The sequence below is a fragment of the Salmo salar genome, chromosome ssa16 (genome assembly GCF_905237065.1).
Source record: "Salmo salar chromosome ssa16, Ssal_v3.1, whole genome shotgun sequence".
NCBI classification, from domain to species: domain Eukaryota; kingdom Metazoa; phylum Chordata; class Actinopteri; order Salmoniformes; family Salmonidae; genus Salmo; species Salmo salar.
Genome location: NC_059457.1, coordinates 44,755,877 through 44,775,479, shown reverse-complemented (window position 1 = coordinate 44,775,479; position 19,603 = coordinate 44,755,877). Strand labels below are relative to the sequence as shown.

The window sequence follows — 19,603 nt, the reverse complement described above, 5'->3', positions numbered from 1 at the left end:
AGTTAAATATTTCAAATATTTATTTGGGAATTTCGCACTCTGCAATTTCACTGGATGTTGTGGAAACCTTCCGCTAGTGGAACCCCCAGTCGTAACAGGTTAAAGCAGTCTGGCCGCTGCTTGTGGATGTCTGTGATCTGTCTGTCAGTACTGGGCTGAAGAACTTCCAACGTCATTCAGGACGGTACAGCAATTAGAGGAGACTGTGCTAGTCGGAGTAGCCTCGGCCTCTTTCAGTGACACACACACTCGCGCGCAGACAACACACACACAGACACCCAGACAGACACCCAGACAGACACCCAGACAAACAAACACACAACAAACACACCTACACGCTAACCTTTGAGTAGGTGAAAGAACCAGGGCTAAAGGAGTGGGAGGACGGAGAGCTTTGTAGAGCCTCTTCGAGGAAAATTAATTAAGGGCTGTACTTTAGCACAAAAGAGGGAGTTCCATTTCCATCACTGTTCACACTCCCAAGTCGCCTCTCCTCCTCTACCTCTGACCATCCAGCACTTTGCTGCAGGTAGCCTAGTTACAGCTTGAGTTGAGCTATACTTCGCACCGAATTGAATGAAATATAGACAGGCATGGTAGCATGTGTGAAGGACATTGTGTGTGCAGAGATATGTGTTGAGACTCGAGAGAGAGAGAGAGGTGTCGATGCAACTTATATTGAGGAGACTGTTTTGTGATAGCTAGGATACACCCCTGCCACTTAGACAAACCGCATAGTCAACACTATTGTAAAGGTACCTAAAAGGTTGGGACGGTGACCTGGTGTGCATTTTCATGTCTTCAAGTCTGAAAAAAAAGAGCAAGAAAGATTAATGAGGGTTCACTTCCAGAGATAGCATGTTTGCACACTTACAGTGCATTCGGAAAGGATTCAGACCCCTTGACTTCTTCCACATTTTGTTACATTACAGCTTTATTCTAAAATGGATTAAATAAAACATTTTCCTCAATCTACACACAATACCCCATAATGACAAAACGAAAACAGGTTTTTGAAAAGTTTGCAAATGTATTAAAAATACAATCAGAAATAACATGGGAGTCCACCTGTGCTAAATTCGATTGTGGGACATGATTTGTAAAGGCACACACCTGTCTATATAAGGTCCCACAGTTGACAGTGCATGTCAGAGCAAAAACCAAGCCATGAGGTCAGGGGAATTATCTGTAGAGCACCGACACAGGATTGTGTCGAGGCATAGAGCTGGGGAAGGGTACCAAAAAATGTCTACAGCATTGAAGATCCCAAAGAACACAGTGGCCTCCATCGTTCTAAAATAGAAGAAGTTTAGAACCACCAAGACTCTTCCTAGAGCTGGCAGCCCGACCAAACTGAGCCATCGGGGGAGAAGGGCCTTGTTCAGGGAGGTGACCAAGAACCCAATGGTCACTCTGACAGAGCTCCAGAACTCCTCTGTGGAGATAGGAGAACCTTCCAGACGGACAACCATCTCTGCAGCACTCCACCAATCAGGCCTTTGTGGTAGAGTGGCCAGACGGAAGCCACAACTCAGTAAAAGGCACATGACAGCCCGCTTGGAGTTTGCCAAAAGGCACCTAAAGGACTCGCAGACCATGAAATACAAGATTCTTTGGTGTGATGAAACCAAAATGTAACTCTTTGGCCTGTATGCCAAGCGTCACATCTGGAAGAAACCTGGCACCATCCCTGAAGCACGGTGGTGGCAGCATCATGCTGTGGGGATGTTTTTCAGCGGCAGAGTCTGGGAAACTAGTCAGGATCGAGGGAAAGATGAACGGAACAAAGTACAGAGAGTTCCTTGATGAAAACCTGCTCCAGAGCGCTCAGGACCTCAGACTGGCGCGAAGGTTCACCTTCCAACAGGACAACGACCCTAAGCACACAGCCAAGTCAATGCAGGAGTGGCTTTGGGACAAGTCTCTGAATGTCCTTGAGTGGCCCAGCCAGAGCCTGGTCTTGAACCCAATCGAACATCTCTGGAGAGACCTAAAAATAGCTGTGCAGCATTGCTCCCCATCCAACCTGACAGAGAAGAATGGGAGAAACTCCCCAAATACAGGTGTGCCAAGCTTGTAGCGTCATACCCAAGAGGACTCGAGGCTGTAATCGCTGCCAAAGGTATTTCAACAAAGTACTGAGTAAAGGGTCTGAATACTTATGTAAATGTGATATTTTAGTTCTTGATTTTTTTATAAATTTGCAAACAATAAAAAAAAACTGTTTTTGCTTTGTCATTATGGGGTATTGTGTGTATATTGATCAGGGAAAAAAACGATTTAATCCATTTGAGAATAAGGCTGAAACGTAACAAAATGCGGAAAATGTCAAGGGGTCTGAATACTTTCTGAATGCACTGTATATGTACTTCGTGCACTGGGAAGTGGAAAAGTAGCGATCACTAGCCTAACATTCAAAGCACTTTCCTGAGTCATGTAGGCTACATGACTAAAACCTCAAACGAAAAGCTCAAAAACTACTTTGAGGTTTACAAAACAAAGCAAGTATTTAACAGAAAACCCCAGCATGACACCAAGCCAATATACTGGATAACCTGCCGGACGGTGCCTGTGTTATTTCAGCGGGGTAACCATGGAAACCAGAGCCCTGAATCAGATCACAGAGCCACAGGCTGTCTCACTAGCTAGGAGACAGCGCTAGACAAAGTCAGATAAATCCAAATCATTCCATTTCGTTGGACGATGTATACCATGCATTTCCCGTACATACGACTAATACAACTTGAAACCTCCTTGACACTGAGCCCGGCAGGGCGGTGGTTTCCATGCCAACCAGAACTTGTCGTGCCAGCTAAAATACACTGAACAAAACTACAAACATGTAAAGAGTTGGTTCCATGTTTCATGAGCAGAAAGAAAAAAAATCCTAGATTTGTTCCATATTCACAAAAAGCTTATTTCTCTCAAACGTTGTGCACAAATTTGTTTACATCCCTGTTAGTGAGCATTTCTCCTTTGACTAGATAATCACTCCACCTGACAGGTGTGGCATATCAAGAAGCTGATTAAACAGCATGATCATTACACAGGTGCACCATGTGCTGGGGACAATAAAAGGCCACTCAAATGTGCAGTTTTGTCACACAACACAATGCCACAGATGTCTCAAGTTTCAAGGGAGCGTGCAATTGGCAACACAGACTGCAGGAATGTCCACCAGAACTGTTTCCAGATAATTTGATGTTAATTTCTATACCGTAAACCACCTCCAACATCGTTTCAGAAAATTTGGCAGTATGTCCAACCAGCCTCACAACCGCAGACCACGTGTAACCACACAAGCCCACGACCTCCACATACAGCTTCCTGCGGAATTGTCTGAGGGGGGTTGGGGGGGCTGGGGTGCTGAGGAGTATTTTGGTCTGTAATAGAGCCCTTTTATGGGGAAAAACTCATTCTGATTGGCTGGGCCTGACTCCCCAGTGGGTGGGCCTATGCCCCCTAAGGCCACCCATGTGAAATCCATCGATTAGGGCCTAATTAATTCATTTCAATTGACTGATGTCCTTATATGAACTGTAACTCAGTAAAATCGTAGAAATTGTTGCATGATGCGTTTATATTTCTGTTCAGTATACTTCTGGTTTGATTTCTATTTACTTCAGCATTTTGTCTCAGTGCCTTGACGTATACCAGGGATCATCAACTAGATTCAGTCGCGGGACAATTGTTTCTTGAGCGGATGGTCAGGTGGCCGGAACATAATTACAAATAATTCATAGACTGCAAATGAACCGCAAGAAGCCTTAACAGATATAATATTGGAATAAAACATAAATCTTGCTTCCATTTGTTTATGATCACGTGTCTCTATTATTAGTGGAAATACTTCGGAACAGATTTCCCAAATTAAAATCACCTGATTTCCTGGTGTTTTTACATTTTTTATATCCAACAATGAAAATGCAATTTTTATTTATTGCTCAGAAAACTTAGGGGGGGGGCAAATAAAACCACCCGCCAAATTCGGGCCCGTGGGCTGCCAGTTGGGGAACCCTGAAGTATACTGATCTGATATCTCCTATATAGACCTTTAACCTCTGATAGAAGCTGTAATGACATTATGGTTGAGTAACTGAAACGTGTCCAACTGAAATGTCTAACTGAAATACTTAAATATGTATTACTTTCCATAGAACGGAGGGCAGAGTTCAAACGTGACAAGCTATACAGCTAAAGGAGAAAAGTCCTTGAGATCTCAAAAAGGTGGAAACTAATAAGGTGGGAGGATCTTAAAGGGGACGTTTGGAGTATCCCAGGCAGCTCTTACCTTAGGGCTCCTGTTGTGGCCGACCTGGGCTGGCGCCGGCCCTTTAAGGCACGCAATTTATCTCCTTGGGTCATGCATAGGCCGTTCTCCCCAATATAGTCGTTCTGTGGAGAGAACACATGACCACATAAGATAATGTGGCTAAGTATCTACAGTAGATTGGATTAACAGACCAGAATATGGTACTGTTTTGTGTATAAGAACAATTGTTTATAAAAAATAAATCCTCTAGTCCAGGGTTTCCCAAACTAAGTCCTCGGGATCCCAAGGACTGCACGTTTTGGTTTTTGCCCTAGCACTACACAGCTGATTAAATAATCAACCAATCGTCAAACTTTGATGATTGTGTAGTGTTAGGGCAAAAACAAAAATGTGGGGTCCCGAGGACAGAGTTTGCGAAACGCTGCTGTAGTCTGTTTAGTGCTGGTTTGATTAATAAATTAAACACATTCCATTACAGGTATGTACTAAATAATACACCACAGACATCACAGATTTTCTCCAATCAACAGAGAGAACACTAAAAAGGTAGGAGAATATCTGCAGCCTCTTAGCTGGAAACAATGCAGATGTACATCAGATCCACAGGGAAAATGGGGCATTGTCAGGGTCCGGTTCATTAGGCACCAAACGGAAGAGAAACTCAAATTTTGGTTTCAGCCTGTTTTATTCCGTTTGTTGCCTAATGAACAGGACCCAGGGCAGGGTTGTGGGTGGCGCTGACCTCTTGAAGGCGGTCGGTACTGTGGGACCTGAGGATGCCAGCGGGGCTGCTGGTGGTAATAGAGGTGTGGGTTGGTCTGAGGGTGAGATCGTCCATGCTGGAGATGAGGTGAGACACGCCCCTCGGCTGCTTCTGCTGCGAACGCTGCATGTCCCCCTGCATCCACATGGCTGCCTGCCTCCTGAGACAAAGAGAGAGAGGGAGGGAGAGGGAAGGAGAGAGATGGAAAGTTGGAGAGGTTGCATTAGGAAATCCTCGCCTACCATGTGACATTAAGTCTATAACACCGTGTCACTTGTGGCCTGACCAGAGAGAGACCGATACAGACCAGCTTGTCCATCCATACCATTCCATTGCGCTGGGATGGAAACTATGCCAAGAGATAAGACCATAACTGCTGTTGAAGGATTGAATGGAGTGGAGGAAACAGAACCCCATTTAATCTTTACCCTTTGTTCACCCCAGAACATGGACAGATTGGAGAATTAGGAAAACAACATTTACATTGTAGTCATTTGAAAGAAGCGGTCAGGTCACACCTTTAACTGAACTGGTATATATATATATTTTTTTTTTGTAAAGAAAAAAGTATTTAATAAGATTATTTCATTCATTCAGATCTAGGATGTGTTATTTTAGTGTTCCCTTTATTTTTTTGAGCAGTGTATATATATATATATATATATGTTGCAGGCACCAGACTCTGTCACGTCTGTCACATGTGCTCAGTGTGAACCTGCTTTCATCTGTGAAGAGCACAGGGCGCCAGTGGTGAATTTGCCAATCTTGGTGTTCTCTGGCAAATGCCAAACGTCCTGCACGGTGTTGGGCTGTAAGCACAACCCCCACCTGTGGACGTCGGGCCCTCATACCACCCTCATAGAGTCTGTTTCTGACCGTTTGAGCAGACACATGCACATTTGTGGTCTGCTGGAGGTCATTTTGCAGGGCTCTGGCAGTGCTCCTCCTGCTCCTCCTTGCACAAAGGCGAAGGTAGCGGTCCTGCTGCTGGGTTGTTGCCCTCCTACGGCCTCCTCCACGTCTCCTGATGTACTGGCCTGTCTCCTGGTAGCGCCTCCATGCTCTGGACACTACGCTGACAGACACAGCAAACATTCTTGCCACAGCTCGCATTGATGTGCCATCCTGGATGAGCTGCACTACCTGAGCCACTTGTGTGGGTTGTAGACTCCGTCTCATGCTACCACTAGAGTGAAAGCACCGCCAGCATTCAAAAGTGACCAAAACATCAGCCAGGAAGCATAGGAACTGAGAAGTAGTCTGTGGTCACCACCTGCAGAACCACTCCTTTATTGGGGGTGTCTTGCTAATTGCCTATAATTTCCACCTGTTGTCTATTCCATTTGCACAACAGCATGTGAAATGTATTGTCAATCAGTGTTGCTTCCTAAGTGGACAGTTTGATTTCACAGAAGTGTGATTGACTTGGAGTTACATTGTGTTGTTTAAGTGTTCCCTTTATTTTTTTGAGCAGTATATATAAGATTCTCCCCTGCCAAAATCTACAACATTTCGGAACAATTCAGCATTTAAATCAGAGGGGAATTCACAGATTGCTAGTCGGGAGGGATGAGACGAGGTGAGGAGGGGGGATGATTAAAGATACTCTGATACAAGCTGTGGAGGACCAGGACAGGAGTCTGTTCAGCTTCACAGATGACCGAATAGGAACAAGACCCGAGCACTGTGTTTAAACCAGCGGTTGGAACCGGTTCAGGGAACAGAACAGAAAACCGGAAAATAAATGTCATTTTTCAAGGAACAGAAACGTAACCGGCAACGAACATGAACTGTTATTTTAAAAGCAGTTCCATGTTGTCATGGCTCTATGTAGTACTGTGCGCCTCCCATAGTCTGTTTTGGACTTGGGGATTGTGAAGAGACCTCTGGTTTCATGTCTTGATCTTTGCAAGAGGGAAGGAATCTGATTTCATTGGTCCTCAACTCAGTCGTCATTTCATTCAGGGTAAGTGGGGTTAGCTGTGAGTTAGCCTGCCCCGGAGCAGGTTAGTTCTGAAGGATTCGTTGCCGTAGAATTTACCTGGCTAAAAGGTGGGCCACTTTCATATGACCAGTTATCCCGAGTTGAACGCAGAGTTGACTAAAGTTACCTCGCCAAGTCCTCAAACCCAGTGCTTAATTTGAGACGGATCCTGCCGGAACAGGATCCGCCACCTTTCAGTTTTGGACTGTTTCGTTCCGGAACCCATTTTACAGGATTTGGTACCTCTCTTGGCATGAAAAATTATTTTCACTGTTTGCAATGTAAAAATTCAAATAAAAGCGATCAGTGTTCATTCGAGTTGCCTCCTCTGTAAATTCTCCTGCCCCCTTAAAAAAACGTAATGTGAAAATGTGCCTGATATTCTAATAACTGATTCGTGTTGGGCCGGCCCGGGTTCATGGTTTGCGCAACATTGCAGCCTAGAGACCAACACCTGGTCGTTGCTGTGGTGAGAGAGAGAAGCGCACCTGAATCTCTCACATAACTAGAGTGAGATTCACTGAAATGATAGAATTAACAATACTACAATACTAGGAGTAATTTAGCCTCAGAGGATCAATAGCTTATATAAACATCCAAGATGGCGTAGCAGTCAGACGTCTTCGTTCTTCGTCTTGTGTCCTATGTATATCTTTTTCTTAGCATATCTTTTTATATTTTTCTAAACCTCAACTTCAAAATACTCTCCTGCAACCCGCCTCACCCAATGTGGTGTGGATCTGTTTTTTTCTAAAGTATTTTTATTTACCTCGGAACCGGAATCCCCCAACATATCAAGAAGCTGATTAAACAGGATGACGGTCTAAGGCACTGCATCGCAGTGCTAGAGGCGTCACTACAGATCCGGATTCGATCCCGGGCTGTGTCACAGCCGGTCCCGGCTACCAAACACGGTCACCAGTTGTACAGTTTCCCCAGGTGCCGAAGACATGGATGTCAATTAAGGCAGCCCCCCGCACCTCTCTGATTCATTCACATTTCAGTTGAAGGCATTCAGTTGTACAACTGACTAGGTATCCCCCTTTCCCTTTACAGCGTTTCCACCGGCACATTGGCACGGCTGGCTTCCGGGTTAAGCGAGCAGTATGTCAAGAAGCAGTGCGGCTTGGTGGGGTCTCGACCTTTGCCTCTCCCGAGTCCGTACGGGAGTTGCAGCGATGGGACAAGACTAACTACCAATTAGATACCACAAAATTGGGGAGCAAAAATAAAATAAAAAATAGATATACCTCATTACACAGGTGCACCTTGTGCTCGGGACAATAAAAGGCCACTTTAAAATGTGCAGTTTTGTCACACAACACAATGCCACAGATGTCTCAAGTTTTCAGGGAGCTTGCAATTGGCATGTTGACTGTAGGAATGTCCACCAGAGCTGTTGCCAGAGAATTAAAATGTTAATTTCTCTACCATAAGCCGCCTCCAACTATGTTTTAGAGAATTTGGCAGTACGTCCAACCAGCCTCACAACCTCAGACCACGTATAACCACGCCAGCCCACATCCGGCTTCATCACCTGAGGGATTGTATGAGACCAGCAACCTCGACAGCTGATGAAACTGTCGGTTTGCACAACTGAAGAACTTCTACATAAACTGTCAGAAACAGTTTCAGAGAAGCTCATCTGCGTGCTCGTGGTCCTCACCAGGATCTTGACCTGACCGCAGTTCGGCGTCATAACCGACTTCAGTGGGAAAATGCTCACCTTCGATGAACACTGGCATGCTGGAGAATATTTGTAATTTTTTTAAGGCATCTGCAACCAACAGATGCATCTCTGTATTACCAGTCTTGTGAAATCCATAGATTAGGGACTAATTAATTTATTTCAATTAACTGATTTCCTTATATGAAATGGAACTCATTCAAATCTTTAACATTGTTGCATTTATATTTTTGTTCAGTGTATATGAATGAGACATGTAGCTGAATGAAACTGATCTAGGACCAGCTATTAGGAGTACTTACTCCTCCAAGAAGTGCTGCTGAGGGCCGATAACGGAGCCTGGTCGGCAGACCCTGATCCAGGCGATGGTCTCTGCTGCCGTGAAGTGGTAGTGCTTCATTAGGTAACAGCCTATCAGGGTGCCAGTACGCCCAAGGCCAGCTGATGACAAGAATGAGCGAGTGAAAATAATTAGAATTACATTTTTCATAAATAAGGAATTGAATAGAACATATTAAAAGTAACAATGTCATCATCAGACTTGATTGAGATTATACGCACACATGTCAAAAGTTTGGACACATACTCATTCCAGGGTTTCTTTATTTTCCACATTGTAGAATAATAGTGAAGACATCAAAACTATGAAATAACACATATGGAATCATGTAGTAACCAAAAAAGTGTAAAACAAGCTACATATATTTTATATTGGAGATTCTTCAAAGTAGCCACCCTTTGCCTTGATAACAGCTTTGTACACTCTTGGCATTCTCTCAACCAGCTTCATGAGGTAGTCACCTAGAATGCATTTCAATTAACAGGTGTGCCTTGTAAAAAGTTCATTTGTGGAATTTCTTTCCTTCTTAATGTGTTTGAGCCAATCAGTTTTGTTGTGACAAGGTAGGGGTGGTAGGATTATTTTCATCTCATATTGCTCAAACAGCAAACCTGGTGTCAAAAAACAGATAAAGCAACACCTTGCGGCACAACACCTTTCCCCTATTTGACCTAGATAGTTTGTGTGTATGCATTGATATGTAGGCTACATGTGCCTTTAAAAAAATATATATATGTAGTTCTGTCTTTGAGCTGTTCTTGTCTATTGATGTTCTGTATTATGCCATTCTGTATTATGTTTCATGTTTTGTGTGGACCCCAGGAAGAGTAGCCGCTGCTTTTGCAACAGCTAATGGAGATCCTAATAAAATACCCCAAAAATACAAAACAATAGCCCTATTATGTAAAAGACCAGCTCCATATTATGGCAAAAACAACTCAAATAAGCAAAGCGAAACGACAGTCCATCATTACTTTAAGACATGAAGGTCAGTCAATGCGGAACATTTCAAGAACTTTGAAAGTTTCTTCAAGTGCGGTCACAAAAACCATCAAGTGTTAAGTTGAAACTGGCTTAAATGAGGACCGCCACAGGAAAGAGTTACTTCTGCTGCAAAGGATAAGTTGATTACAGCTCCCGAGTGGCGCAGCAATCTAAGGCACTGCATCGCAGTGCTAGAGGCGTCACTACAGACACCCTGGTTTCGAATCCAGGCTGTATCACAACCGGCCGTGATTGGTAGTCCCATAGGGCGGCGCACAATTGGCCCAGTGTCGTCCGGGTTTAGCCGGTGTAGGCAGTCATGGTAAATAATAATTTGTTCTTAATCAACTTGCCTAGTTAAATAAAAATATACAAATTTATATATTTATATTTATATATATAATATAAAAAGTTAACTGCACCTCAGATTGCAGCCCAAATAAATGCTTCAGAGTTCAACAGACAGACACATCCTCTGTTCAGAGGAGACCATTACTGAATGACACCAATATGAAGAGACTTGCTTGGGCCAAGAAACACGAGCAATGGACATTAGACTGGTGGAAATCTGTCCTTTGGTCTGATGAATCCAAATTTGAGTTTGGAATGAGATGTTCGACGTGCAGGTGTCCACATACTTTTGGTCATCACCGCCTGGTACGGCAACTGCACCGCCCACAACCCACAAAGCTCTCCAGAGGGTAGTGCGGTCTGTACAACGCATTAACTTCTCACCTTTCTGGACACCTACAGCACCCGATGCCATAGGAAGGCCAAAAAGAATCATCAAGGACATCAATCACTAGAGCCACTGCCTGTTCACCCCGCTATCAGCGAGGTCAGTACAGGTGCATTAAAGCTGGGACCAAGAAACTGAAAAACAGCTTCTATCTCAAGGCCATCAGACTGCTAAACAGCCATCACTAGCACATCAGAGGCGGCTGCCTATAGACATAGATTAAGAATCACTAGCCACTTTAATAATGTTTACGTATCTAGTAGGGTTGCACATTTTGGGGAATATTCAGAGGTGGAAACATTCTGTGGGAATTAACAGGAATATATGGGAACTAACAGAAATATATGCAAATTAATATTAATACCATTTTAAGGTAGATGTTTTTTTTGCATTGGATATATTTACCATATCATACGGAGACAGAAACATAAACCTTTTACCTTAAATTCCAGACTATAAGCCGCAACTTTTTTCCCACGCTTTGAACATCGCGGCTTAAATAATGACGCGGCTAATATATGGATTTTTCCCGCTTTCAAATTTTTTTCTCCTCAAAAAAACACATTCTGTGACGTGCTCAGTTTTTTGGCAGCATGAAGCTTTCATTAGACCAATGAAATTGCCGAACGGGTTAAGGTCAAACAACTTTTTTGTTTACTGTTTAGATTAAATCGAGCGCTCTCAAACTTCCTAATCATTTTGATTACGGTAGTCATTTTGTCACCCTCATCATGGCAAAGACACGGAGAAATGCATATGATGCAGCTTTCAAGTTGAAGGCGATTGATCTGGCTGTTGGAAAAGGAAATAGAGCTGCTGCACGGGAGCTTGGTCTTAATGAGTCGATGATAAGACGTTGGAAACAGCAGCGTGAGGAATTGACTCAGTGCAAAAAGACAACTAAAGCTTACTGCAAATTTTTTATTTTTGTTACAAGCCGTGTTTCGTTAAAGCCTATTTATTTTTGTTACAAGCCGTGTTTCGTTAAAGCCTGTGTAAAGTTCATTTGTTTCAATGTACCGGTAGGCACCTGCGGCTTATAGACATGTGCGGCTTATTTATGTTCAAAATAATATATTTTTTTTTTAATTCAGTGGGTGCGGCTTATATTCAGGTGCGCTTAATAGTCCAGAAATTACGGTACCTTTTCATAAGTAGACATAATTGCAAAGTATTATATCCTTCCAAAATAAAAAAATTTTAATAAAAAAATGTTACGAATTTAACTTTAAATGAGTTGACTCTTCAAATGGGATGATTTCACTGAACAACAAAAGAAAGGGAATATTGAATGATTCCCAATGGTCCATCGCATCTCCCAAAAACATTTTCAACATACATCTGTAAAATGATAGTCTTATTAAATGATTAAATGATACTTATTAACTGAAAATAGATTTATTTCATTACGAGTACACAAGTAGCATTGTCTAGTTGTGGGAATGAGTGAATTTTTCAGCCCATCCCTTAAGTCTATGCTTTCCTGTTAGTTTCACTTTGAATCCTTCTCTTAAAACAACCTCTTAGCCTGACCAGCATTAACACAGCCTTAGCCATGTAATTAAACTAGTCTTAGTCGCCCGATACTCGGGTTGTAGAATGGGAGTGTCTGTATGTTATTATTAAACCACTGAGCCCAGCCTGGTCTCATAAACTAGACGTAACATAGTAAAGTTAAATCAGGGACACTCAAATGAGTATGATACTGTATGTTACGTTTGGTATGGTTACTTAACGGAAAGGAGAGGTCGATGTGTGGGCTTATAATGCGAACGTCTAGCGACTCAAAGGTTGCATGTTCGAATCTGATCACGGACAACTTTAACATTTGCATTTAACTACTACTTTTAAGCTACATTGCAACTATGCAGCTTGTTAGCTAACGCTTTTCCTAACCCAGTGGTCACCAACCGGTCGATCGCGATCGATCAACTTGTCGATCTCCAAGGCATTTATTTTCGAATGCCAAGCATTTCTGTAAAAAACCTAACGATAAAGCCTTGTGTTCCTATTTTGTTTTGTTAGTCTCGGGCTGTTGGTGGTAGGTGCAGCCAATTCCGCTGCCCTGCGTGCCGGGTAGGCAACCTGTTGCCATTTCATGTGTCTGAAGGTACCAACTCTGCCTTCCCGGTGGGCCTGGTGAGGAAATCAAGTGCACTATGCTACCGCTGGTCAATCAGATGACCGAGTCTGCAGTAACGTAGCAGGCAATAAAAAATGAAAAAAGCAATGGCAAAATTGATACTGTGAGATTTCAAAACCATGACTAGAGAGAACGTCAACGAATACAGCAAAGAGCTGCTGTTTTTTTTGTTGAGTGAATTCAAGTTTAATTTCTTACTCAGCACTGTCAACACTTTGTATTCAACACTTTTATAAGCCATAAAATGTGTCTTCTTCCTATTTCCTCTCAGGGCTACAACAAGCAGTGCAGCAGTAATGAATGAGTAGGAAAGTGTATCTAAAGGCTTGCGTTGTTATTAGCCTAGCTAACGTTAGCGGCAACAAGTCGGAATTTGTAACATTTTATACGTATTGCAAATTCATAACACATTGTACAAATTGCTATTTGTAACATATCATACGAAATGGATGATGGACACACATTATGAAATGTAATATGTATTAATGTTTGTATCATACTAAATGGAAAGGAAAGATTTACTATGTTACATCTACCCAAGGTAGTCAAGGTTGCTGAGCCTGGGTAGGTTCCTCTTTCAGCACTGACTAATTACATATAAGCCTAAATCTTCCTGGCTTCTGTCAGGCTAGGTTGCACATTTTGGGAATATTCAGAGGTGGAAACTTTCAGTGGGAATATATGCAAATTATTATTAATACCATTTAAATGTAGCTGGTTTTTTTTGCATTGGATATATTTACCTTATCATATAGAGACCGAAACATAAACATTATACCTTATCATAAGTAGACATAATTGCAAATGATTAAATCCTTCCAATATAAATAAAAAAACAATTTAGTTACGAATTTAACTTTAATTAAATGAGTTGACTCTTCACATGGGATGATTTCACTGAACAACAAAAGAAAGGGAATATTGAATGATCACCGAAGATCAAATGGCATCTCCCAAAAACATTTTTAACAAACATCTGTAAATTGATTGTCTAGAAACTAAAGCTTTGGTTGTCTTCCTCTCAGGCTTCCATGTCTTCTCCCTGGACCTCCTCAATGTCCACCTCTTGAACATCAGACTCTGAGGCCTCATCTTCACTGTCACTTTCCAACATTGTTGAGGATGCCTCGTTGTCAGGCTCAAAAAGCCTCAAATTTGCCCAGGTGGCCACCAATTTTTCAAACCTTGTATTGGTCAGCCTGTTGCGGTGTGTGTGTGTGTGTGTGTGTGTGTGTGTGTGTGTGTGTGTGTTCCCAAAAAAGGACCAGTTGCGCTCTGAGGCGGCTAATGTTGGTGGGATTTGTAGGATGATGGAGGCAACAAGGGAAAGAGCCTCAGATCCACAAAGTCCCTTCCACCAGGTGGCTGATGAGATATGTTGGCACGACTGCCATATTACATCTCCATCCCAAAGCCCTTGCTTGGAAGTGTACTTCGCCAGACTGCCAAGAACATTGCCCTCATCCAGGCCAAGGTGGCGAGACACGATAGTGATGACAGGCCTTGCTGATCTCTGCACCAGACAGGATGCTCTTGCCAGCATACTTGGGGTCCAACATGTACGCTCCGGGGTGTAAGGGCTTCAGGCAGAAGTCTTCATACTTTTTGATGTATTTCAGAACTGCAGTTTCCTCTGCTTGGAGCAACAGTGAAGTGGGCAGGGCAGTACGGATTTGTTCTCTTACATCTGCAAGCAGAGTCTGAACATCAGACAGGATGGCATTGTCTCCCTCAATCCGTGCAATGGCTACAGGTTTCAGGCTGCTTACCACTCTCTCCCAAAATACATAATCCAGGAGGATCCTCTTGATGGGGCTGTCAATATCAGCAGACTGTGATACAGCCATTTCTTGGAGAGACTCCTTCCCCTCCAGGAGACTGTCAAACATGATGACAACACCACCCCAACAGGTGTTGCTTATTCTTCTCACTTTGCTTGGTGAGGTAGATCGCTGCTATAACTTGATGACCCTTCACATACCTAACCATTTCCTTAGCTCTCTTGTAGAGTGTATTCATTGTTTTCAGTGCCATGACGTCCGAGGAGCAGATTCAATGCAAGAGCAGCACAGCCAAGGGGTGTGACGTGAGGGTAGGACTCCTCTACTTTAGACCAAGCAGCCTTCATGTTCGCAGCATTGTCTGTCACCAGTGCAAATACCTTCTGTGGTCCAAGGTCATTGATGACTGCCTTCAGCTCATCTGCAATGTAGAGACCAGTGTGTCTGTTGTCCCTTGTCTGTGCTCTTGTAGAATACTGGTTGAGGGGTGGAGATGATGTAGTTAATTATTCCTTGCCCACGAACATTCGACCACCCATCAGAGATGATTGCAATACAGTCTGCTTTCTCTATGATTTGCTTGATCTTCACTTGAACTCTGTTGAACTCTGCATCCAGCAAATGAGTAGATAAAGCATGTCTGGTTGAAGGGGTGTATGCTGGGCGAAGAACATTCAGAAATCTCTTCCAATACACGTTGCCTGTGAGTATCAGAGGTGAACCAGGTGCATACACAGCTCGAGCAAGACATTCATCAGCATTTCTCTGACTACGTTCCTCCATTGAGTCAAAAAAACAATCTGATTCCAGGAGGACCATGAGCAGTTGCTATCGATAAGGTGTCTGATTGATCATTTTCACCTCAAATAGATATAAAGGGAGTTTTATCAGAGGTTGGTTGTTGTGAGCGCTGAGGGAACTTTATGCACTTGCCCAGATGATTCTGCATCTTTGTTGCATTCTTCACATTTGATTTGGCACAGTATTTGAAAATGTACACAGCTTTTCCTTCTACATTAGCTGCAGTGAAATGTCTCCACACATCAGATAGTGCCCATGGCATTTTCCTGTAAAGATTAGGAAAAAAATGAGTAAAATAAACAAATACATTTCCATGTACAGATAAATAGTTAACCTCTCTGGGCTAGGTGGGACGAAATCGTCCCACCTACGCAACAGCCAGTGTAATCCCGTGGCGCGATTTTCAAATACCTTAGAAATGCTATTACTTCAATTTCTCAAACATATGACTATTTTACACCATTTTAAAGACAAGACTCTCGTTAATCTAACCACACTGTCCAATTTCAAAAAGGCTTTACAATGAAAGCAAAACATTAGATTATGTCAGCAGAGTACCCAGCCAGAAATAATCAGACACCCATTTTTCAAGCTAGCATATAATGTCACAAAAACCCAGAAGACAGCTAAATGCAGCACTAACCTTTGATGATCTTCATCAGATGACACACCTAGGACATTGTGTTATACAATACATGCATTTTTTGTTCAATCAAGTTCCTATTTATATCAAAAACCAGCTTTTTACATTAGCATGTGACGTTCAGAACTAGCATACCTCTGGTGAATTTACTAAATTACTCACGATAAACGTTTACAAAAAACATAACAATTATTTTAAGAATTATAGATACAGAACTCCTTTGTGCAATCGAGGTGTCCGATTTTAAAATAGCTTTTCGGTGAAAGCACATTTTGCAATATTCTAAGTAGATAGCCCGGCATCACAGGGCTAGCTATTTACACACCCACCAAGTTTAGCCCTCACCAAAGTCAGATTTACTATAAGAAAAATGTTATTACCTTTGCTGTTCTTCGTCAGAATGCACTCCCAGGACTTCTACTTCAATAACAAATGTTGGTTTGGTCCCAAATAATCCATAGTTATATCCAAATAGCGGCGTTTTGTTCGTGCGTTCAAGACACTATCCGAAAGGGTAAATAAGGGTTATGCGCCCGACGCGTTTCGTGACAAAAAAATGTCTAAATATTCCATTACCGTACTTCGAAGCATGTCAACCACTGTTTAAAATCAATTTTTATGCCATTTTTCTCGTAAAAAAGCGATAATATTCCGACCGGGAATCTGTGTTTTAGTTCAAAGGGAGAGAAAGTAAAAACATGAGGTCGCCCCGTGCACGCGCCTCAGTCTGATGGTCCTCTGATAGACCACTTACCAAAGGCGCTAAAGTTTTTCAGCCAGCGGCTGGAATTACATCATTCAGCTTTTTCCCGGGTTCTGAGAGCCTATGGGAGCCGTAGGAAGTGTCATGTTACAGCAAAGATCCTAAATTTTCAATAAACAGAGCCAAGAAGCCCAAGGAATGGTCAGAGAGGGTAGTTCCTGTACAGAAACACCCTAAAGTTTCTAAAACTGTTTGAATGGTGTCTGTGTATAACAGAACTCATATGGCAGGCAAAAACCTGAGAAGATTCCATACAGGAAGTGCCCTGTCTGACAATTTGTTGTCCTTCTGTTGCATCTCTATCGAAAATACAGCATCTGTGCTGTAACGTGACACTTTCTAAGGCTTCCATTGGCTCTCTAAAGCCGCCAGAAAGTGGAATGGGGTGTCTGCTGTCTCTGGGCAAAGTACAGCAGCTCTGTTTGTGAGTGGTCAGCCTGGGGACAGTGAGACTGAGATGCGCGTTCACGAGACTTCTCCATGTTTTTCTCTCTCTCTCTGAATGAATACAACGTTGCCCGGTTGGAATATTATCGCTATTTTACGAGAAAAGTAGCATAAAAATTGATTTTAAACAGCGTTTGACATGCTTCTAAGTACGGTAATGGAATATTTTGCATTTTTTTGTCACAAAATGCGCTCGCGCGTTACCCTTCGGATAGTGACCTGAACGCACGAACAAAACGGCGGTATTTGGATATAACTATGGATTATTTGGAACCAAAACAACATTTGTTGTTGAAGTAGAAGTCGTGGGAGTGCATTCTGACGAAGAACAGCAAAGGTAATCCAATTTTTCTAATAGTAATTCTGAGTTTAGGTTGTCCCAAACTTGGTGGGTGTCAAATTAGCTAGCCGTGATGGCCGAGCTATGTACTCAGAATATTGCAACATGTGCTTTCGCCGAAAAGCTATTTTAAAATCGGACATAGCGATTGCATAAAGGAGTTCTGTATCTATAATTCTTAAAATAATTGTTATGTTTTTTGTGAACGTTTATCGTGAGTAATTTAGTAAATTCACCGGAAGTTTTCGGTGGGTATGCTAGTTCTGAACATCACATGCTAATGTAAAAAGCTGGTTTTTGATATAAATATGAACTTGATTGAACAAAACATGCATGTATTGTATAACATAATGTCCTAGGAGTGTCATCTGATGAAGATCATCAAAGGTTAGTGCTGCATTTAGCTGTGTTTTGGGTATTTGTGATGCATGCTAGTTGCTTGGAAATGGCTGTGTGGTTTTTTGTGTCTATGTACTCTCCTAACAATCTAATGTTTTGCTTTCGCTGTAAAGCCTTTTGGAAATCGGACAACGTGGTTCGATTCAGGAGAAGTGTATCTATAAAATGGTGTGAAATAGTCCTATGTTTGAGAACTTTGAATTATGACATTTTTTTGGTTTAAATTTGGCGCTCTGATTTGTCACTGGCTGTTGAATAGTGTGGGACGATTTCGTCCCACCTCCCCTAGAGAGGTTAAGCAAAATTCCCGGGCTTAACTTCTCACGGAAAATGTCCGGAAAAATTCTGGAAATTTACCGGAAAGTTTCCGACCCTTTGCAACCCTAGTATCTAGCATTACTCATCTCATATGTATAAAACTGCACTCCACACTATTTTAGTCACTTTTAAATTGTGTTGACATATTGCGTCACCCATTTCATATGCATATACTGTATTGTATTCTATACTACACCACTGACTGTTAAACAGCCATCTCCAGTACATCAGAGGCTGCTGACTATAGACATAGATTAGGAATCGCTGGCCACTTTAAGGAAATGAAACACGAGCCACTTTAATAATGTCTCCGTACCTTGCATTACTCATCTCATATGTATGAACTGTACTCTATACTATTCTACGGTATCTTAGTGCCTTTAATTTTGTGTAAATATTGCGTCACCCATCTCATATGTATACACTGTATTCTATACTAAGCCACTCTATCGGAGTCCAATGCCACTCTGACATTATGTATATTCTTAATCCATTCCTTACTTAGATATACGTGTATTTTGGGTATATGTTGTGAAACTGTTAGATATTACTTGTTAGATATTACTGCACTGTCAGAGCTAGAAGCACAAGCATTTCACTACACCCGCAATAACATCTTCAAAACACGTGTATATGACCACTAAATTTGATTTGATGTAGCATAGATTTTTAAATCAATTTAAGTGAAAATTGTAACTCGGCCATTCAGAAACATCTTGGTAATTAACTCCAGTATATATTTTGCCATGTGTTTTAGGTTATTCGCAACAAAGCATCCTTCACTCATGCTGCCAAACATACCCTCGTAAAACTAACCATCATACCGATCCTTGACTTTGGCGATGTTATTTACAAAATAGCCTCCAAAACTCTACTCAGCAAATTGGATGCAGTCTATCACAGTGCCATCCGTTTTGTCACCAAAGCCCCATATACTACCCACCACTGCGACCTGAACGCTCTCGTTGGCTGGCCCTCGCTTCATATCCGTCGCCAAACCCACTGGCTCCAGGTCATCTATAAGTCGTTGCTAGGTAAAGCCCCTCCTTATCTCAGCACACTGGTCACCATAGCAGCACCCACCCGCAGCACGCGCTCCAGCAGGTATATTTCACTGGTCACCCCCAAAGCCAATTCCTCCTTCGGCCGCCTTTCCTTCCAGTTCTCTGCTGCCAATGACTGGAACGAACTGCAAAAA

At 42.4% G+C, this 19,603-nt stretch overlaps 1 protein-coding gene across 6 annotated transcripts in view; it reads right to left on the bottom strand.

Annotated features, from left to right (window-relative positions):
* Positions 1–19,603, bottom strand: part of LOC106573944 (cell division cycle 14Ab) — an 83,152-nt gene that overhangs the window by 10,483 nt on the left and 53,066 nt on the right. For all 6 annotated transcript variants that reach the window (XM_045697310.1, XM_045697311.1, XM_045697313.1 and 3 more), the window contains 4 exons: positions 9,010–9,148; positions 5,016–5,196; positions 4,292–4,395; positions 760–807 (listed from right to left, as the gene is read on the bottom strand). In XM_045697310.1, coding sequence (XP_045553266.1) covers positions 760–807; positions 4,292–4,395; positions 5,016–5,196; positions 9,010–9,148 — 472 coding nt within the window. The remainder of the gene's footprint in view (positions 1–759; positions 808–4,291; positions 4,396–5,015; positions 5,197–9,009; positions 9,149–19,603) is intronic.